The sequence below is a fragment of the Eucalyptus grandis genome, chromosome 7, assembly GCF_016545825.1.
Source record: "Eucalyptus grandis isolate ANBG69807.140 chromosome 7, ASM1654582v1, whole genome shotgun sequence".
Classification (NCBI taxonomy): Eukaryota; Viridiplantae; Streptophyta; class Magnoliopsida; order Myrtales; family Myrtaceae; genus Eucalyptus; species Eucalyptus grandis.
The window spans coordinates 57,412,861-57,434,194 of record NC_052618.1 but is presented as its reverse complement, the minus strand read 5'-3'; the positions used below and the strand labels follow the sequence as shown (position 1 = coordinate 57,434,194).

Genomic DNA, 21,334 nt, shown 5'->3' with positions numbered 1-21,334 from the left:
GCGACCAGCCCTGACGTGGCTCGGGCGTACGGTGGCTCGATAACCGGCGGGTGGAGGCGCAGCAGGGCGAGCTCGCGGGTTGCAGCAGCAGCGGTCGTCAGGGGAGCTCGGAACAGGCGCGGTGCGGGCGGTGGGTTACAGATCTGGCTCGGGTCCGGTCTTCGGCGGAGCTTCGGCAGAGGGAAGCAGCGTCGGGTCGTCGCGGGTCGGTCGCAGGCGTCGCACGGTGAGTCGGAGGTCGCTGAGCCGCGAGTCGCCGAGGCGCAGCGTCGGGCTCTGGTGGTGGTAGGCGAGCGGGGACGGCGTCGCTGGTGTGGAGGACGACAGCAGCGAAGGGCTTGCGGCTGAGCAGCGGAGACTTCGTGGGTGTCGATCTGCTTCGTGATGGAGCGGAGAGCGGCGGTGGTGTTGGAGCAGTGGCCGGCGGAGGGTACAGCAATCGGCGGCTGTGGCGTGCGGAAGGGGTCCGTGAAGAAGACGAACAGTGCTCCTCTCCTTCTTCTTTTTTTTTCTCTCTCTCTCTCAAGTCTCCCTCACGTCACCTCCCTCTCTGCCCCTGTAAACTTTCCTTTTCCCCAGACAACCGAAGCTTTCCTTCCTTTTTCTCTCTTTTCCACTTTTCTTTTTCTTTTCTTTCCACGAAAGACGAAGAGAAGCCCCCTGTGCTCGGTTCCGAAGCCTTGCATTTTATAGTGAAACCGCTCAAAGTTGTTGAAGATTTCTCAATATTCACTCAACTTGTTCAACAAAAAATGCGGCTCCAAAATCACACGGTCCTTGCATTTTTGAATTCAAAGTTTTTTTTTTTTCAAAATTTCCCTCTATAATCAAATATTATCTTTTATTTCTAAAAATGAATTTAAATTAAGTGTTCAACAAAGGGCAATCATATTATATATAATCTTAATTTGATATTAAGCATAGCGTAAAAGAGTAATGGGATCAGGCAGGTACACTAAGATTATGTTGTATTGAGAGCACAAAATTCGAATTATTCAATGTAAAGATTGTTATTCTGCATATAAATATCAAAATTGTCTTAATTCCGTAAAAGTGTTTGGTGTATATAAAATCTGGCAATATTTAGGATATTATATATGAAGTCATAGGTGTAATGCTCTGGTTTTACTTTGAGTTCCTATGTCTTCAACATAGTGATTTTTTGAAACTAAACCAACCAAAATTTCTAAAACTATACAAGAATAAAGTGCCCTCAGTTTTATTTTATTTTTGAACTTCTCATGAATTAAAGTGTGATATGTATTATCTCATTCGAGCGAGGCTTATAAACGTACATTCTTTTTGTTAAATCACTTATTTCTTTTGCCATGATTACCATAGTAGAGAGAGATCAGAGATACTTATACTTATTATTTCCAAGCGGTGGAACAATTAATTCCATATAGAAGGGGGAAAAAGCTACGACCTCTAGAGGGAGAGGGTCTTGATTACAAAGAAGAAACCAAAATTCATGTCAAAATAAGGTTTCATCAACAATTTGTTCTTTCAAGAAGACACTGCTCGCCTTCTGGTTTTCTAGAGATACTACCATGGTACGAGCTGTTGGTGTCACCAGGATGTTTCATCACCAACACCGACGTCATCTGCCCACAGAACTCCGACGATGCGACTAAATCGCCGATCACTCCCAGTTCTGGATTTTCAGTCCAACCCAACATCGTTTCCTCCGAGAACAAACCCCTTACCCTTCTCTTTTGTCCTACCATTATGAGATCAAACTTGTCCTTTAGATTCCCAATTTGGCTAATCACTTGCTCGGAATCTCGCACTTCAACCTCACGGTATATGTTGCCTTCGTCGATGTCGACCTTTTTAGCCCTGAATTCGTTGATAAGCGCATCATCGATCTCCTTGTCCATGACTTCCTGTATGTCCATGTCGACTTCACGGAAGATGATCCGATGCACTGTAATAGTCACGTCCGGCCGTCCGACCATCCGGATAGCCAACGCTAATGCCTCGCGGTCGTGTGGACCCGCGATGAATACCACGCCGATCTTACAAGAAAATGCGAGTCCTTTACCCATGCAACGGTGCATGCCCTTGTCTATAAATGTCCCAACTGTGCATGGAGCATAATCTCGAATGTTCTCTCTTAGATTCCGCAAGGCAATGGCCTCTAAGGCATTTGCCATCTCATGGCTTCCTTGGAAGGGGATGATGATGAGAGGAATGAATTTTTCTTGAGCAAATCGGCATACGTACTCATGCATCCCTTTGTATGCTGCGTTCACCGTGTAGGGTTCTACTCCTGCCAGGTGATTTGAGTTGTTGGAATAATTCTCGAAAGCACGCATTATATGGTAGGTCCCTCCGGATGTGACTCTTTTCATATGTCTTTTGTATGGGGCGATGACCGGTGTTGCGCGTCCGACGAGCTCCTTCAGGTGGACGACGTAGGCAAATGTCGGACTGGCAACGGTTGAATTTGATGCTTCGAGAAGAGAAATGGTGCCGGGGACATCTTCTTGATTGTGAATGCAACAAAGAATCCGTACTTCGACATTCCTCGGGATTTTTTGAATGGATCTTGTGCATTTTCTGGAAGATGCGCTCAATCTCGAATGTGGATTATAGAAAATGTCGATCAAAGGTGTCACGACCGCGCTAATCGCCACTTCCGATAACACTACCATTGTAAAAGTTTCCGAGTCTATGGCCTGCATTTCAAAGTAACTCAATTTCAAGATACATTAATAAACGTATGCATGTCTCTGTATAAACGCTAAATTCTAGAACAAGCCTAATGATAAGAACAAAGTAAAAACTTTAAAACGTTAGAGGCTATGCAGGGCGATTCCTTCAAAGTTTCAACTTGCGATGGTCGGCGCTACCACTTCAGCGATAGAATGAGCCTTTCGGCCCAACATTGGTCGCATATATGCCCGTCAGAGCTAATCGATAGCATAAGAATTGTGATATGGAACTCACCTTTTCTGCGGTCCAGCGAAGGAAGAGAAATAAATCAAAAGGACCCCTAATGTTGAGCAAGAGGCCAAGCAGGACACTATGACGGAGCCTTATTTTGCAGCATAGCGCAGCTAATGTAGCTCCAACAAGCTTTGCTAGAGCACCCGCTATCATCGCAAGGATGATTTTCCTCGAATTAGTCATATTGATCGAAGCCAAATCAACACTATAGCCAACGCCAACATAAAACATTGGCATCAAAATTTCCATGGCGACCAGCTCAACCTTCTCAGTTAAAGCCGATCCTAAAGGGGGTCCGTGCGGTATCACCAACCCAAAAATGATCACCCCGAATGGCAACGTGCCTATCATGTCCGCTAGAAATGCTATCAACAAAGCTCCGATTGAGATAGAAAGGATACAAAGATCATGCAGCGGTTGCCCTTCAGGCGTCTTCCTGATAATCAACCTGATCAAACGTCCTACGACTCCAAATATGATCAGCAACAAAGCTAAGGCAGATGAAACTGCCCAAAATGTTATTGAATCACTTTTGAAGTATACGTCCATCATCATCCTCGCCAACACATATACTTCGCATAGCATAGAAGTTGACATGGCGAGCTGGCCTAGATCAGAAGTCGAGATGTTGAGTTCATCAAAAGCATAGACAACATTAGGGAATCGCACTAAGGATATTCCCCCTGCAAATAGAAATACGAAGAATCCTTTGTGTACTCCTGGAAGGTTCATTTTTCGAACCAATAAGAAGATGATGGCAGTGCTCATATTTACGCTGGCGAAGCCGATGAACAAGGCCTTTTTCAGTAATCTCTCGACGACTGTTACATCGGTCTTCACTGCCGTTAAGAATAGAATATACGTCGCACCGAGAGCACCTACTGTTCTTACCAAAAGGATTTCTTCGTGTGGGAAGGATTTTTCTGGAAATAATTTAGTGAGCTCCATGACCTGGGGGCTCGCAACAATGCCTGCCTAAAAAAGCGATGGTAAGAGTCATCTGATCCCCCTTAATTGCCAGCCAATTAATGCGTTCTTGCCTATTAGTTGTCATAACAAAAGGAGACAAGAAAAGCCAGAACACCAGAGTTCCAAATGTATTTAAGCTTACGTACGCTCCAGCAAAAGGTTCGCAATTAAATTCTTTTCTTGTGATGACGACTTATTGTATATCCACTTGGTACTCATTTAGGCTTTCCTGATCTGATACATTTTGTTCAGGTAAATCTGTTTCTCTGGCAAACTTTGTCAATCGCAAAGACCATTACTGGTTTTAAATATATATTTCAACTACAAGTTTCCATGGAGTCGTGAAGAAATAAGTTGGCCTGATGAATCCTTACATGGTAATCTATTACAATCGTGCAGGGCTTTTCAAAGATCGTAACATCTCCCCTTCCTGCCGGATCAGAAAAGGTTTTAAATCTAAATAGAATAAGAACAACTTTTGATTGGCTATACGTACTAAACTTCTACAACTTGTGCAAGGAATAAGATGGACTCTGAAAAACCGTGAATTAAGCCCAAACCAATTCTGAAGTCGTTAATGTGTCGCGAGTATGGGATTTATCCAAATTTTTCCTTAACGAAAACGAGGGCCGACATGCTTTGACACCGAGGAAATAGCATAAGTATGTACATACCAGGACGCTGCAAACGAATTTAGGTTGTCTGAGAGGCTTGAGAAGAAATCGGAACATCACATAGGCCGCGGTGATGATCACGAACTGCGATATGAACACGGTGAAGGCATCATCGATAGGATTTTTCCCGCGCCAAAGACCTCTCTTGTCCCTCACCACGTCAATGCAATAGATCGGCTCTTGTAGGTTCTTCACCCAACCTCCCAGGAAAGGGACCGGTGGTGGATTTTCCATCGATTCGAAAAAGAAAACCTGCGCCTTTTCGCTTCCTTATGTATCTTGATTCCACGCGCCCAATTGTAATACGGCCTCAATCAAGTGCTGTGCGTTGACACCAGTCGTGGATTGTGATTGCAGATTGTCGCAGCATGGATCGACAGCTCATTGAAATACCTCAAGAACGAGTTATCAACTACGGGGGAGAGAGAGGAGAGGAGAGGAGAGAGAGAGAGAACTGAAAGTTCGACGTTGGAGGGGAAGATAAAAGTGAAATCCTAACAGAAACAGCTCGTTGATAGTTAAGGAAAAGAAGTTCCATTAAAAAAAGCATTGATCCATGGACAAATCTAGCCAAAACCTTTTTTTGTCTTATGAAAAAGCACAAATTTTAGGTGAAGGGATAAATCTGGTCCAAAGGTTTTTTTGTCTCGTAAAAAAGCCCCGACTTTAAGTTAAGTGACAATTCTGGCCCCATTTTTGTTTTGTCTCATAAAAAATAACAAATTTTCACTCATATCCAAAATCTAACCCCTACCATTAACTTTCTATTCGAAGTTAACCTCTAGCTGTGAGGTTGGTGGATCTCATCCATGGTTTCTCTAGACTGACGGTGATCTACAGCTTCATATTACGACAAAACAATAAAGTCTAGCCAGAGAAATTCAATCGGGAGATTTTTTTACTTGCTAGTGATTAGGAGATTCAAGCTATGGCTCAAACAAGAAGACAATGAATGGTGTTAGCCAACAAGTGCACATGGATTTATTGGTAAGGACAATCAATGAATCTAAGTAAATGGGGGCTAGATTTAGGATTTAAGTGAAAGTTGGTGATTTTTTTCGAAACAAAAAAGAAAAAATTGGGTCACAATTGTCACTTGACCTAAAGTTGGTGCTTTTTTACGAGATAAAAAAAGGTTTAGGCCAAGTTTATCCATCGACCTAAAATTTGTGCTTTTTTACGAGATAAAAAAAAGTTTGGGCCAGATTTGTCCATCGACCTAAAGTTTGTGCTTCTTTTTTTTTTAATTAACCCGTCCTTGAACATTACAGGCATAGAAAGGGTTTTGCTGACGATGTTGTTTAGCGGTCGAGCTTTGCTAGGTTAGCACCTGATCATGCGGTTTTTATTTGAATATTCTGTCCGTAGGGCACTTGATCATCGAAAATACGTATTATGTTGTGTATAAATGTATAGGACATGCTAGAAAATGTTTAATGTTCATTTTTATTTTTGTAACAAGGAAGGAGAAAGCCTTTTATTGCGTCATTAATTCTACGGGGTGCGCAAACACGTGAACGAAGAACCTGTGAGGCGGCATGTAGCGGAGAACATACTCAACCCTAATGTTCAAAGCAAAAGGTCTATTGGCTTCGCTATACACACGAACAAAATGCAAACATGGAAAAAGATCAAATCAGACTGTGTGTTTGCGAAAGCAAATTATCTTCTTGAAGATGTTCCTAATTATTCATTGTGCATCATATATTGCTATTTGAATCTTCAGGTTCTCATTGAGATAATTACCAAACCCAAACTTGTTGTATGAATGCCAATTCAATTTTGAACATTTCTAGTTAATTTTGACTAGAAATTACTCATGTGAATGCCAGCAATTTTATGTGATAAGGTCAGTGTTGATGTAGACTATTTTTGTAATTTTTTATGCACTGGACTTAGTAGAGAGAAAAAGAAAAGAAAGAAAGAAAAAGAGAAAAGGGAATAGAAGAAAAAATCTTATAAAAAATTGTAAAAATTATTTATGTCAATGTCAACCGTATCATATAGGATGGTTAGCATCCATGTCAAAAATTGCTAGCCAAAATTTGCCGGAAGGATTACATTGGTAAATAGTAAAAAAAAATGTGATTAAATTTGTCAAATTAAAAAGTTCAGGAGAGAACATACAATGATGACATTTTTTATCATTTTCCCGATTCTTATCAAATGCCCTTACAAAACTTGCTAACAACATTGAAGATCTTGTCTATTTTTAGAGAACAAAGATTCAAGTTTCAATTTGGAAAGTCTTAGATATTTAAAAGATCACAAGTAAAGTATTGCATATTTAATATAATTTGAATTGCAACCTTATCCCTTTTTTTTCCAATGTTGTGCTAATTATAATTCGATCAGCAATAACAATGGGGCTTCTCACGAAACTTGTTGGTAAAGCTATCTTTCGGGATCACGCAGCATTTGCTATCTTTCGGGATCACGCAGCATTTACACGACCCTCTCTCTTATAGCATTTTTAGTATATCACTTTGGATCGCCGGTATTATAGCATCAGTGCCCTCGTCAATCCCTCTCGTGCGGCTTTCGTAAAATTACAGCAAATGTTGTCGTGCTCAAGAGATTTAAAAAAGCGACAGAATCGGTGTTAAAGTTCGAGTTTTCTCCTCCAAGTTCATATATTTAACAGCAGCCCTGTCGCTTTCGATCCTCGTCGTTGCTTCGGCCAATCCCGACGCATGTAGAGCACGGTCAAACTCGTCGTGCCCGGTCTCGTGCGCTCTCCTCTCCTCTCCCCTCCTCGCCTCTCCGCTGAGAGCACGTCAGTCGTGACGTATTCCACCCCCACGTGTGGATCTCCTGGAGGCAGCATGCGCCGCCGTGGCACGCAAACCAGATGGTCGACATGCAGGGGGTCGTCGTCACGAGACGAGCAGCGGCTTTATCCTGAGCAAAGCAGATACGGGCTTGAATTCGTTCGAAATTCGACTGAAACAGCCTAAATTTAGTTTTCATTCTTGGACATGTCGTGGGGCTTGTCCGTCCACGACAACAATAGTTGTCAACTGACAAAGAAAAGCCTTTTGAGCATGATTGTCATCTTTCTAGTTCCACTTTAATCAGAATGTTAAAATTTCACAAATCATATTCTAGCATATGCCAAGATGTAAATTTGAGAGCCCTAATAATGCAAAACCCCACATTGGATAGAAGATGAAAGAATGAGCAAGTCATATATCTAGTTTTATCTATAATTTCCTGCATTAAATTTTTGAACAAATGGCAATCATATCTAAATTAATGATACAAAATTTTGGTGATTTTAATAAGTTTGTCGATAATGGTTAAGAGCCGTGTTGACGAATCTCTTCTTAGACATACTTTCCTTTTCTTTTCTTTTTAATGTGAGATAGATTTGACATTGGATATTTCGATTGTTAAAGCGTTGGACATTACGTAACACCATCGAAATAGTTCTAATAAAAGATTTTGAAGTTGTTCTGGATGGCTCTTTAAAGAAGGATCTAGGCGCACTTTTATCGACTAAAATATCGCCACCATCCATTTCCGTTCTATTTTATCTATCGAGTGAAACAATTTGCTAGGGTATCCTTTCTTTCTTTAATGTCTCGGAAAAATATCTACCACACCTTTTGAGCTCCCCAATCGCGCGTCTTCACCACTGACAGCATCGATCCAGCTGGCTCCGTGGCATAACAGTAAATAAGTCAAACTTGCGGGGAGCGAGACGACAGAGAGAAGAGAAGAGAAGAGAGAGGGAAAAAAAGTACTTAGGTAGTAAGAAAGCGATGTGTGGCTCGAGTGCTTCGGGAAGCTTCCTCGGCGACACGTGTGAGAACGTTCGGCTATCGAAACGCCACGGCTCGACTCAAAACCCGCCACGTCATCCCATATGTGTGTGCGTGGTGTGTGAGCCGTCGTCGTTCCCATCTTCGTTGGCGATATTTAATTCATCTCGACTCGAGAGGAAAAGAAGAAAAGAAAAAAAAAAAGAAAATCCAGAAATATCTAGAGATGCTATAAATATTCAGCGCAACCCCTAGAACTGGAAAATTCCGCGCTGTCTTTCCTTCAGATAGAAAGGAGATTCTCGTTCTCTCAGTCTCAAGAACACCAGAAGCATCAGCAATCATCACACACCAACCCAGCGTCTCGACCGATTCCGCAAGAACTCGCCGGAACCCTATTTCCGTTTATCTTTTCCCCATCAAGAAACAGAGGAAGAAGGAGAGAGGAGCCGCTCGAGTGGAGGCGGAAGTTCGATTCCGAGGAGGACCGGGAGCGGAAAAGGCGAAGGAGGGTTTCGACTTGGGAGGGTTTGCGGTGGCGCGCATGTCGCCGGAGATCGTCGAAAGGTTGGTTGGTTGGTTCAGTCTTTCCTTCGTCTTCCGCGTGATGTTTCTTGTGAAACCTCTCTGTTTGTGCGTGCAAATCTTGAATTTGGGGGTGCGTGAACGCGTGCCGCGGTATTCTCTTTCCTTTTTCAGCGTTTTGATGTTTTAGTGGCTGCTCGAAAAAAAAAAAAAAACCCTAATCTTGGCTGCTCGCCGCGTAATTTCGCTTAGTCTGTCAGCTACTCTGTTCTTGCTTGCTCCGCAAGCAATGGTAAATTCCCTTGTCATTATAGCTGTTTATTCGCTGATAACCCAGAAAAGGGAATAAAATATTTTTCGCTTATATCGAAACTTGGGGACGAAGTCTTCGTGGGTCTATATCAAGTCATCTCGGTTTGTTTTTTTCTGTCTTGGTTTGGTCTGATTGCGGTAATCGTTCGAGTAAGCAGAGATGGTTGTTTCGGCTTCGAGTACTGATGTTTTCTCCTTTGCTCTGTCTTCTCCCAGGAAGAGGTCACGGAGTAGAAAGGAAGGTTCTATGTCCGTGGCAGAGACATTGGCAAAATGGAAACAATACAACGACCAGCTCGATCCGCAGGCCAATGGAGACAAGCCTGCGCGTAGGGTGCCCGCCAAGGGTTCGAAAAAGGGGTGTATGAAAGGCAAAGGTGGTCCCGAGAATACGACCTTCAATTACAGAGGAGTGAGGCAGAGGACTTGGGGCAAATGGGTTGCTGAAATCCGAGAGCCGAACCGAGGGAGTAGGTTGTGGCTGGGCACGTTCCCGACTGCAATCGAAGCTGCTAAGGCTTATGATGAAGCTGCGACCGCAATGTACGGTCCATGTGCGAGGTTGAATTTCCCCACCGCGTCTCATCCCATGTCGTTCGGTGACTTGGATGCCAGAGCCACAACACCGGTGGGCACTACTGCTAACACGACTGGTACCCCAAGCACTGGTTATTCTGCTGGTACCCCGAGCACTGGTTATTCGGCGGGCACCCCAAGCGAGGCCACGACATTGTCCAGTCAGTCAGAATTGACTGGTGGCCCAGAGGTTAAGGACGGGGATCGCAAGGGTGAGTCGAATGCAGATGGTGGAGAGATGGAGCCGAAGAGCGAATCCATTGTTGATTTCGACTGGCTGAGTGACTATGCCGTGGATGACCTGTTCGATGTGGACGAATTGTTAAGGACTTTGGAGTCTGATCCGAAGTTCTCCTCAGATGTCAAGATGGAGCATTAGAACAATTTAGAACACAATAGATAGTTTTTGCCGGGGGGGGAGTGAGTTTTCTTATGAAGAAAGTATTAAATTTGTTCTTTCACTGACTGATATTGGATATAATCTTCTATTAGATCGGACAATTACGTTTTTAGGAGTGAATTGTCTGTGGGGCTTTCTGAGTATTGGTTTCATTTGTTTTTTGTATGCCGAACTCTGCAATGGTGAACTGTACAGTGGAATACTGAATAAAGGACTGGATATACTGATTTGTTCCTGGTTGTGACATTGAGCTTCTCGCCTCGCCTTTTATTCTGAATTCATGCCCTTTTGATCCTATGACATTTTGCTGGATTTACCGGTCTGTCGACTTAGTGAAATAGAAAACGCAGGATATGATTCTGGAAAGGGGATGTCCTGCTATCTGCTTTTTATCCTGTTGTCGATGAGCTTCTTTAGCATTGATGTGGGAAAGAAATTCAAGAGAACAGTTTATATAGTAATACGAAGTTCCATTTTGCTAATAGCGTTTGATGTGATAAGAATCCCCGACGCTGGCCAAGAATCCGTCGCTAGAGCCCTCCAACCGTTGTAGCTACTCAAGTAAATGCGAGGCAGGGCTTGATGCCAGACCCGGAATCTGATCTGTAAACTACCGCCGTCACGTGGCCCGTTCCTTTAGGCGGACGGGCATCATAGCCATTTCCTGGATTTAGCTTTCAGCGCGAGTTCCTTGTTTTGTTTTCCGGTCTGTTCAGACCACGAATTACATTCGGATTGCACCCGCACATGGTTTTGTTGGAGCAACGCTAGAGTTGCTCGGTCTGTATTTCTGGTTGAGAACTTGAGACGAGATCCCATCTAAAGAAAATTGAATCCCAGTCAAAGTTCGTCCAAGCTGTCACCGGCACAAGCAAAAACTGCTCAAGAAGCGTGACACTGTTGAGGGGGCTCGAATTCTGTGGGCTCAACGAAGTAGAGAAAGATCTTGGGTTTTGGCCCTGTTGCGTACTGCAGACGGGGCCCAGCAGCTTCTCGATCGATACGAGACGCGGGTGCCGGACGCGATGTCTGAACAACCGCTGCAGGATTTCATCCTTTCACATTTCGGTACGGCCCAGTAACTTTTTTCCCCCCTAAAGTTGGTGGTAAATTTCACTCCAAGAATACCCGAAACTTGCTTTGGTCGGACAACCATCTCTAGAGAGGCGCAGTAGGGGATTACTAGCTCTTCGAATGACCTCATGCATGATGCAAACCAGCAGACAATAAAAACTCCAAGTTGCTAGCTAGTAAAACCCTTCAATTGGAAGCTTCTGTGGACCAAACCATTACAAAAATCGTCAAGTTGGGTTTTCTCTTTTCACGGAAATGAAGGGTGTCGCGACTTAAATTAAAAGCTTTTGCGGACGCATCCATCGTCCCACGAATCTTTTGCGTCTTTTGAATCGAGCTAAGGAATCTACATATGTTATATAGAACAACAAAGCGAAACCCGTATTCTCTTGCTTGACTCGGGCGAGGCTGGTCTCGGATAATAGGTTTTGGGAGGGGGTCAACCCGCCCGTTGTATCGCGGTTTCCTCCTCAAGTGCCGGAATGAAAAATCACAAGTTGCTTGTAGGAATCACTCATGACCCGATGCGTTGTACGTCGATCTCATTGGCACGGTCATCAGATCTTTTTAAAGTGCAAATATCCCTTTTTTTAAGTATGAATATCCAAAACTTTGTACCCTTTGAGTACGCCAAGCGATATCAAGATACGGACAGCATTGAGGGTTCTTTCTATTTAAAGGGCAAATGGGCTTTGAAAACGAGCCTCCCACCAAAGACTTGTCTAATCAGTTTTGGGTAAGTGACGCAAACAATTCTTAAATTTTGGCTAATCGTATAATGCGATCCTTGAACTTTAAATTTGTTCATATTTAACATTTTCATATAATATACCAAATGTACAAAGACTATAATAAATAAATCAAAAATTCATAGATGATATTATACATTGAACTAAAATTTAGTGATCGCGTTAAACAAAATTAAAGTTTATGGAACATGCTACACATATAGCCAAGATTCATGAATTATTTGTGTCACTATCTCCTTCGTTTTCTGATTATTTTCAATGTGGTGGCTCTTTTTATATTTATAAATATTACTTTCCGATGGAATGAATTATTTGGAAACTATTTTTCTTAAAATATAATCGCTTGTATAGCTTGAATTAATTAGTCAAAAAAAAATCATTATCGACAAAAATCTATGTCTAAACATTCATGTAGACAGTGAAAATATTTTTCGTTAATTCATCTTTATACGTGATACAAGCGTTTATTTTTAGGAAAATGTTTTTCTAAATCAATCATTTTTCATGAAACAAATTGAGCCATAGATGACAATCTTATAAGCAATCGATATCGAGAATCTCCTTAAGGTCGGTGTTTAACTAATCTTTGGAAAGTGTAAATCCCCAAAGATTATCATCTTTGAGCGTGTATGTGAATTAATTTCTTAGACTCCTTGGTATCTAGGAATAGACTCCTTGCATGATGTAAATTCATAAAATTGTACTGTATGGATACTTTCACCAACAAGCTAGGGAGTAGGGAGAGACTCTCGTCTGGCAGCAAACTATTTCATAAATAATGGCATATACTCTTAGGGTGGTGGCTTAGCTGCCAGTTGGGATTTGAGCGTAAGGTTTTATGGCAAACAGACGTATCTTAACCCTCTCTTATATATAAAAAAAATAAAAATAAAAAAAGGGAAAAGCAGAGAGATCATAAGCCGATAAATTCATTTTCTTTTTTAAATGTCCGTAATCTTGTGAAATGTATCAATATATCCATTTTCATTGATTGTCATAATTTAAATCATATTTTAAATTTTGACCGGAAAAAATAGATGATTTGCTTTTTGCTCAGAATAGACTAAACAAATTAAGAAGCCCTCTTAGTGAGGGATGGACTCTGATTTTTTGATAGATCAAAGCGGAATCAATTTATACTATGTTGGAGAAAATGACTTATTACCCTCCAAATTTTTAAGGTTGTCGCAAATTGGCCCTTGACGTTTTAATTTTTGCAATTTCTCCCATGAATTTTAGAAATTGGTTCCAACGTGTCCCCCTACCATAGATTCGACCAATTTTTGCGTGGATCTCCAACAACGTGACAGTGAATGACATACATATAAAACATAAAAGAACGATTCTAAACTTTATAGCATGTGACAGTATGTTAAAATTCCGACAAAGATTTGACAGCCAACTGCAAATGTACATCAACATAGAGTTTTGAAATGTGTTTTTGATTAGTCCCTCTATTTTGTCTTGTGTATACAAATAAATCATATCAATTTGTCTTCCATAATTAGTCACATACATGCATTCACGCAATTGTTTATATAAGAAAATTTTAGCTAGAGTCAACAATGAAAATAGACCACCGCCAATTTCAATAGTTAAAGGGGTAGAGCGTAAAAATCGAAATATTATAGAGTAACTTGGCACGATCCCAAAAATTCGTGGGACAAGCTATTATTCTCCCCACTATGTCTAGTTGCGCAATATATGTAATTTCCTTTTCCATATATTGTCGCGAGAGAGTCGCATGAAAGGATATTACGTTCGCTGACCAACATGATCTTTATGAGGAAGTCCTCAATCCGGATGGCGCTGCGGATTACCCTAACGCAATTTGACCATTTTTTTTAAAAATTTGACATGTGCCACATAATCAAAAGGGTGGGCATAAAATAAATATAAAAAAAAAAAAAAAAAAGATCACGAAACGTACAAAACAAGGTGTCGAAGCAATCCCTGCGTTGGGGCTTGGGGGGAGAATGAAAAAAAAAAAAAAAAAAAAACAACTCACCTAAAACTCGGTCTAAAAGGAAGGGGAAGGAAAATTTTAAAAAATAAAATAAAGGAGAAAGAAGAAGGAAAAAGCGGAAAAATATAGGCAAGTTGACGACCCACTTGCATGTCCGGCCGCGTAAGCTGGGCTGTTTCTTTCTTTATCGCCCATTCCTTTCGTTCAAACACCAAAAGGCAAAGCCTTTCGCCCTTTTTTTCTCCGAGAAATTAGCCAAAATCCTAATGCAAGTGGATGGAAAAACAACACTAAAACCTGCAGATGCATCTCTCTCTCCTTCCGGACTTATATATCCGCTTTCATCATTTCATGCTCAGACCTTTCTCTCACCAAGAAGCAACAAGAAGAAAATTAGAAGAAGAAGAAGCACCGCAGAGATTGTTAGGGAGAGAAGTTGAGGGCGGGGGGGGGAGAGAGAGAGAGAGAGAGAGAGATATGACTTCCTCCGTGCAGTTCCAGCGGATCAACCCCGCCCACCAACCGTCCTCCGCCGCCGCCGCCGCCGCCGCCGCCGCCGGCCTGGGGTGCCACAAGCAGAGCCAGCCGGCGGTGCTCGCCGGGCCTGTGTCGCCCGGCGCGGTGCCCGACTACGCGGCCCCGTACCACCGGCACCAGGTGGGGCCGAACCAGTGCTGCTCCGCGGTGGTCCGGTCCATCGACGCGCCGGTGCCGGTGGTGTGGTCGGTGGTGCGGCGGTTCGACGAGCCGCAGGCGTACAAGCACTTCCTGAAGAGCTGCCACGTGATCGACGGGGACGGGCACGTGGGGACGGTGAGGGAGGTGCGCGTCGTGTCTGGGCTGCCCGCGAACTGGAGCACGGAGCGGCTGGAGATCCTGGACGACGAGCGCCACGTGATGAGCTTCAGCGTGGTCGGCGGGGAGCACCGGCTGGCGAACTACCGGTCGGTGACGACGCTGCACGCGGCGAGGGGAGGGGCGGCGACGACGGTGGTGGAGTCGTACGCGGTGGACGTGCCGAGCGGGAACACCAACGAGGAGACGTGCGTGTTCGCCGACACCATCGTCAACTGCAACCTCCAGTCCTTGGCTCAGATCGCCGAGAACATGGCCCGGAATTTGTGAAACCACCGCTTGTTCCGCCGATCTCGAAAGACCGAAGAATTACCCAGAAAACCCAAAAAAAGAGAAATAGCTACATCGATCTTCTTTTATCTCTTTCTGTCTCTTTATTACGCCTGATGTTGAGCAGATCTCGAAAAGCCAGCGCTGGCAGTTCATCATTTTGATTAGCTTCTGTCGTCGCAGAGGAGCGACTGGGGAAGATGATGCTGTATATGGGTCATTTTGTTAGGCTTTTTTATTTATTTTTTTGTGTTTTTTTCGTAGTTTTATTTTTACTGTGTCCAAATGTCTCTGTCCTTTTAGTGAATTTCTAAGTAACCTGATGAGCTGCCAATCAGCACGATTCATTTCCTTGTTTATTTCTTCCTTTTTTTCTGTTATTTTTTCCCCTCTTTTTCCCATTTGATGCGAAAACAATGATGACCTAGGAGACGTATATGTTCCGCATACATATGAATGGGGATATATGAACTCATTCTAATCCAAGACCGAGCTTAGGTTGTCGAAGTTGAAGATCATCCGCACTTCCCTTACAGGCTTGGGGAGAATTTACATGGTCGTATTCTCATCTCGTCATTTAAAAATGTCAACTCTGTCGCTCTCTCTCTCTCTCTCTCTCTCCCTCTCTCTCCCATATTTGCCTTGCACGAAATTCATATGCGTATATATAATATCTCCACGCCAGATTTGAAGGATTCCTTGGTATGTAGCAGTTTGTAGCTTCAAACTTGACGTATATCCCACCAAAATCGATCTCTTTCGAAGGATGTATATCAAGCATCTCGACTTGAGTCGATCTGCTTCTCTCAAATTGAGTCGATCTAATAAACACGCACCACGAGTCTCATAAATAATTTATGCGTTAGCCTGATCTAGAAAGCGGAAAAAAGGAGGAAAACGGGTACTTGGACTTTTCTTCTCATGAGTTCACGCGCGGCGGGCTTGCGTATTTGAATATTCTTCTTGATGGATGCGATGATTTACTAAGTTTTCTAGGAATGGAATCAACTTAACCGCCGCTGCAAGTTGCGAATTTTTATAGCGGAACCGGTTTTGTCACAGCGAAAGTGGACAAACAAAACTAGACAACTTGCTGTACCGAAACCGATGCACAAAAAAAAGGTGGTTGTTTTCCCCATCTGTTTTTTTTTTGGTAAAGATTGTTTTCCCCATCTGTTCTGGTTTCCTAAGTCCATTTTTTCTTCTCGTCGGGTGTCTCGCATGATGCGGTTGGAAAAAAGATGCTGGATTGCAAGCTAAGCGTGACATTGCAAGTGGGTCGACCAGGCGAGCATCTTAACGTTGCTTATTGGTTTGCATGATGAACTCAAAAGATGTGCTTTTCCCTTTTCCTTCTTTTCACCCCTCTTTTTTTCCGTAGCTCTTGAGGGAAGCATGACCTTATCCTCTATACTTTTAACGCTTGCCATCCATTCATGGGTAGCTCGTCGGTATCATGATTTTCCAGATACACGTGAATTGTGTTTGATTGTGTTTGCCCCGCATGAGAAATTACGGAATCGAATTAGGATAATTTCTAATTAGGTCGCGGGTTTAAAAGTTGATGGCATTCGTTGCTTATTTTGTCGGTGCTTATGGGTAAATAACAAGTAACTTTTCTTTAAGAGGGCCACGCTAACCAACTAAAAAAAAATCTACTAATTTCATTGATTTCAGCTTATAGAATTGCCGCTTATACGAAGGTGAAGGGAGACCCCGGCAGGATTAAAGAATAGAGAAGCATCATTCCGGGCCAGGCCTTAAGATCGGGCCCGACCATTTCAGAAATTTCGTGCATAATTATCTGACCTTGCCGGGCCGAGAATTCTAACCAAACGGCTCTGTCCTAGCCAGCCCGACAATGTCCTTGGGGTCCATTTGGTTCTTCCACGTCACAAGCGATTCAAGGTGAGAATTTATAGGACCCTTTTGGTTCCAGAGACTTAACAATCACAGCATGGGCAAAACAACATATATTTTTGTATTAATTCACAAATTGAAATATCGCCACATCTCTAAACATTAGTTGCGAAAATTAACTAATGTTTTTCTCGGTTTTCTTGCGCGCTCCATTTTTCGTTTTATCAAAAGAATCAAAGAAATGTTGCGGCGTCCAATTTTTTTTACAGGTGTGGTTTCGATTGATTTAAGGATAAAATAGCTTGGCAAATAGAAGTTCGTTCCAAGTATCTTGAAGGCCAGGCAGGCACCAGTGCACGCAATCTGCATAGCTTACAGGGTTTGCTAGCTGCTCCGGAGTAAGCGGGCTCCATTGCTTCTTGTAGATCATCGTGTGCGCGTCCTTCCGATAGTTCGAGAGCTGAGTTATGTTCAGGAACGTGATGGGCACCTTCGACTTGCTGAACACTTCGCCTATCACCTGCATTATGCTTTTCCGAGAATCCGAGCCCCAGTAGTTTGGGTCTTCGATCGGCGTCGTTTGGTTGTAGCAGTTGCCTCCCGGTCCGCCACCCCATTCTTCGCTACTGCGAGAAGTTTCGCATGAACAGATCGATTTGAATTATGTCCAGTTAGAAGTTAGAACAGATCGATATGAATTTTGTATGTTCAGAGAGAGAGAAAGGGGGAGAGAGAGAGGGAGAAAGACATACTTTCCATGAGTAGGCGACATGCTAGTGAAGAAGACTCTGGTCTTCTTAGGGTCCGTATTCCTCTGCACCCATCTCGCCAAGCTTTTCATTCCGATTCTATAAGCATCCTCGGTGCTCATCACCTCCACATCCTTGACCTCATCCTCAAAAGACCCTTTCCTGCAAAAAGGTTTCGATCAGAACTGTTTAAACCGATCTCACGCCGGCCAAACAGTAACCAGCCTGCGACTGAGAAGGATCAAGATGATCTCGGTTTTCATAGCGATGATATGAAGAGATTTACAGGATCTTCACGGTGACCCCGCTCATCCACCAAAGATAGGAGTTGAACACCAGTATGTCCACTCCTTTCCAGTGCTTCCCATGCTTGTTGATCGAGCCCTTGCGTACCAGCCTTTCATTCACTCGGTGGATGACGGCGTTGTCTGAGTTCGATTCGAGAAGAAACGGCGCCCAATAGAACTCGATCGTGGCATTGTAGTCCTGAAGTTTTTCAGAGAGAGAAAATGAGAATTACCGAAGCAAATGGACGAGGGATGATCTGTGCCGGTGTAGTCGATGGGTTCGCAGGGGAACTACTGATTGAGAAGGTGAATTTCTTGGGTTACCTTGGCAGTAAAGACGGTGAGGGAGTCGGAGTTGAAGGTTTCCATGGACTTGGAACCTTCAGGGATGAGCGAATGGAGGAGGCAGATCATCGAAACATACTGCCCTCGGTTTAGGGAGTCGCCGACATACATCATCCTCTTCCCTCTCAACGTCTCTAACATCAGCGTCGCGTTGAATCTGCAAGTAGATTGTCGCAAGAAACTTTAGAATTTCCTAAAGAAAAAAAAAAATCCAGCAAGTTCGGATTGACCAGATACAAAAGACTGAGGGGACGTAATTAATCGATCGAGCAATTAATTGGCGGCTCTGCTACATAGTACTGTCGCGACTCATGAGCCAATGGGATTGATCGATGAGTTTGAATACTTCAAGGACTACAGTTATGAAATAAATATCGACAAGCTAACTGCATTCGATGAAGTTTAATGCAGATGAACTTGTTCCGAACGTTGCATTGAGAAAAGATAAGAGGACCCTTCCAAGTGACTTCCTTTGGCCATGACCAGGTAAAAGTTCCAGGTATCTGGCTGCTTGACGCCATCCATGATGCGATTTCTCTCTATTAAACTATTCTGCGCTAATGACTTTTGTACTGGGAAAGTTATTCATTGTAGCAGTTGAAAATTCGCGATTACATCCCGCGGTAAGTAATGACCGCGGAACCTAGAAGCAGGCGACGGAATCCACAATCAAGATCGGAAAAGAATACTAATTCATGCGAGCCATCTCGATCGATCTAGACATAGTCAAGATGATTCGATTCTGAGACCGGTGCATCGTCCTTTGTTTATCTTAAGAAATTACTCTCCTGTCCTAAAAGTCAATGCCACCCCCATTGTCCTGATCTATTTGGTACATCTAACAGCGGAGTTGTTAGAATCATTAAGTAGCGTTCGTTTTCAAAGCGGACGCTGTGGCTGGCCGGCGGGCCGAGCCGCCGGCGCCGGACGGCAACTCCCATGGCGAAAAACACGTACCTTCTGATCTCCCGAAACGGCGAGTCAACTTTCAAAACTGGGACCTTCCATATTTTCTTTGGGGCGTGAGGCGGACTTGCCAACTAATTCTAATTATATGGAACTTTTTTAATGTACCATCACGGAAAGCAAAGCTTTCTCAAGAAACGACAGTAACCCCATTAATGGCAGTCGAGAGCTTCCAAGACTCACCGAAAAGCTTGAAACTTCCTCTATCTAATTCCACGAATGTAATCTCGTTTGACGATTCAAAAGGAAAATGACCCGGCTACAGTGTTTTCCAGATTAAGACAAACTCCATGTCGACCGACGTGCCGTTTCAGAGGTTGAAGCAACAGGGAAGGGGAGGAAGGCGAAGAAACAGAGACCTCGAAGTGAAAGACGGGACAAAAAGTCACCGACACGCGTGAAGAAAAGTTTAAAGCTTTTTGCTTCGGAATAAAAAGAACATGAAAAATTAAATCGGAACCTGGGCAGAGAACATGAATGAGGCTGCCAGCGCCAGTGCTGGTAGTCCCTGTCAGGCCTGCCGTGCTCTTGACACGTCAGCTGCGGCTGGATGTACGGGCACTCCGACTCCTCGTACATCGGCCGAGCCGACTCGTCCCTCACCCACCTCCCGCTGAACACGTCGCACCCTTCCTCTCCCCTCCCTATCGCGAACGGGACCGGCTCGCCGCCGGCGCCGCTGCTCCTCCGCTGATCTGACGATCCAAGTACGCCGTTAATGACCTCCTCGTCGGTAGTGCCGCCGGCGGGAGGCGCGCCCGCGTCAGGGGATTCGTCTTTTGCGACGTGAGAGGAGGAAACGGAGGGGCCGGTCGGCTCACCGGTTCGCGGCCCGGGGCGAGCCGAGCTCTGGCGGACTTGGAGCTGTTGACCGAAGATGCAGGCCAGGTCCTCGCCGTAGAGGATGGAGACGAAGACGATGAACGACAGCAGGGCGAAGAGGAAAGGGGAGAGGCGCGTCTTCCTCAGAGGAGAAGACGAAGACGACGGCGGCGCCGCCGCCGCCGACGCCGGAGAAGAGAGAGGTGATTTCATCGGGGTGGGTGGTGGCGTTCTGAGCTTTCTGTCTCTACTCGGGGGGGGGGCGGTGACGAGCTTTATTTGAGGCTTTTTCATGGGTTTCTTTGGAATTTGCAAAATAATTAATTAATTTTTATTTTGTGTGTATGACTTCAAATTGAAAAAAAAAAGAATAAATATAATGTCAACGGGAAAAGATTGTGGAAATTGATGTGTGAATTTTGGTTTCTGACCGTCTGATTGGCTTATAGTTCGTTTGATCATCGTGATCAAGATGTGGTGAAGTGTCCCTTCCCTACAGTTATAGAAATCATGTGAGAATATAAATAACAAGATGGTTGTCGAGAATGTTAACCCATATTTTTTGGGGAAAAAAATTGCTACAAATAGCATAGTGAACCAATCTAGTTTATTAAAAAGAATTAGATCTCAAAAGATAGATGTAATCTCTCGATAATCTTGTAGTTCTAAAATTATATATATCTTTTTGGTTGGAGTTCTAAAAATCCATATGATCTTTCAAGGATTCATTTCTTTCTATTGTATCAATTTCCCTTGAACCTTGAAAAAAAATATTACAATAGTGTATGTTATGAAGAGTCGATCGACATTTTCAAAGTCACATTTGATAATAAGGTTTTTTTTCTTGATTTTGTGGCCACCATCGGCGAAGTCAACTTATAAGATCATATATGCAAAGAGAAGTTGAATTTTAGGATGAGTTTGGTAATGCTCTCGAGAATAAGTGTTTCTATTTTTTTTTTTTCCGAAACAAAAATAGAATAAAAACACGTTTAGTAATTTTTTTTTTTGTTTCCAATAATAGATTTGAAACAAAAAAAAAAAAAATTTACTTCTTGTTCCCGAGACTAATTCAAGAAATAAGCATTTTTCTTTTCTTCTTTTTATCTTCCTCTCTTCTTCCTCTCTTCTTCTCTTAGTCAGTTGCTCGCCTCAATGATGGCGGCAAATGGCCAAATGAGGCCCGACAACCTCTTTGGAGCCTCGGAAGCCCCCGATG

The 21,334-nt window shown here is 43.4% G+C and overlaps 4 protein-coding genes across 4 annotated transcripts; 2 read left to right on the top strand and 2 right to left on the bottom strand.

The window, feature by feature from the left end:
* Window positions 1-1,490: 1,490 nt before the first annotated feature.
* LOC104455914 (cation/H(+) antiporter 15) lies at window positions 1,491-4,829 on the bottom strand. The gene is made up of 3 exons (XM_010070617.2): window positions 4,596-4,829; window positions 2,953-3,927; window positions 1,491-2,681 (listed from the first exon to the last, which is right to left on the bottom strand). The coding sequence occupies exons 1-3, from the start codon at window positions 4,827-4,829 to the stop codon at window positions 1,491-1,493; spliced, it is 2,400 nt and encodes a 799-aa protein (XP_010068919.2).
* Window positions 4,830-8,577: 3,748 nt separating this feature from the next.
* Window positions 8,578-10,416, top strand: LOC104454425 (dehydration-responsive element-binding protein 2B). Its single transcript, XM_010069263.3, has 2 exons — window positions 8,578-8,926; window positions 9,413-10,416. The coding sequence occupies exons 1-2, from the start codon at window positions 8,904-8,906 to the stop codon at window positions 10,149-10,151; spliced, it is 762 nt and encodes a 253-aa protein (XP_010067565.1). The 5' UTR covers window positions 8,578-8,903; the 3' UTR covers window positions 10,152-10,416.
* Window positions 10,417-14,118: 3,702 nt separating this feature from the next.
* Window positions 14,119-15,438, top strand: LOC104454424 (abscisic acid receptor PYL4). The gene has a single exon (XM_010069262.3). It carries the CDS (start codon window positions 14,265-14,267, stop codon window positions 15,084-15,086), a length of 822 nt encoding a protein of 273 aa, XP_010067564.2. The 5' UTR covers window positions 14,119-14,264; the 3' UTR covers window positions 15,087-15,438.
* A 1,606-nt stretch (window positions 15,439-17,044) lies between these two features.
* LOC104454423 (protein trichome birefringence-like 33) lies at window positions 17,045-20,374 on the bottom strand. Its single transcript, XM_010069261.3, has 5 exons — window positions 19,754-20,374; window positions 18,307-18,484; window positions 17,982-18,181; window positions 17,699-17,857; window positions 17,045-17,572 (listed from the first exon to the last, which is right to left on the bottom strand). The coding sequence occupies exons 1-5, from the start codon at window positions 20,326-20,328 to the stop codon at window positions 17,233-17,235; spliced, it is 1,452 nt and encodes a 483-aa protein (XP_010067563.2). The 5' UTR covers window positions 20,329-20,374; the 3' UTR covers window positions 17,045-17,232.
* Window positions 20,375-21,334: the final 960 nt, after the last annotated feature.

Coding starts and splice junctions, on each gene's coding strand:
- LOC104454423 (XM_010069261.3), bottom strand. CDS start 20,328: ATGAAATCACCTCTCTCTTCTCCGGCGTCGGCGGCGGCGGCGCCGCCG. Junction 17,858..17,981: donor GGGGTCACCGTGAAGATCCT/GTAAATCTCTTC, acceptor ACCTTTTTGCAG/GAAAGGGTCTTTTGAGGATG. Junction 17,573..17,698: donor ATGTCGCCTACTCATGGAAA/GTATGTCTTTCT, acceptor AACTTCTCGCAG/TAGCGAAGAATGGGGTGGCG.
- LOC104454425 (XM_010069263.3), top strand. CDS start 8,904: ATGTCGCCGGAGATCGTCGAAAG. Junction 8,927..9,412: donor TCGCCGGAGATCGTCGAAAG/GTTGGTTGGTTG, acceptor GTCTTCTCCCAG/GAAGAGGTCACGGAGTAGAA.
- LOC104454424 (XM_010069262.3), top strand. CDS start 14,265: ATGCATCTCTCTCTCCTTCCGGACTTATATATCCGCTTTCATCATTTC.
- LOC104455914 (XM_010070617.2), bottom strand. CDS start 4,829: ATGGAAAATCCACCACCGGTCCCTTTCCTGGGAGGTTGGGTGAAGAAC. Junction 3,928..4,595: donor AATTCGTTTGCAGCGTCCTG/GTATGTACATAC, acceptor TCGCTTTTTTAG/GCAGGCATTGTTGCGAGCCC. Junction 2,682..2,952: donor TTCGCTGGACCGCAGAAAAG/GTGAGTTCCATA, acceptor TTTGAAATGCAG/GCCATAGACTCGGAAACTTT.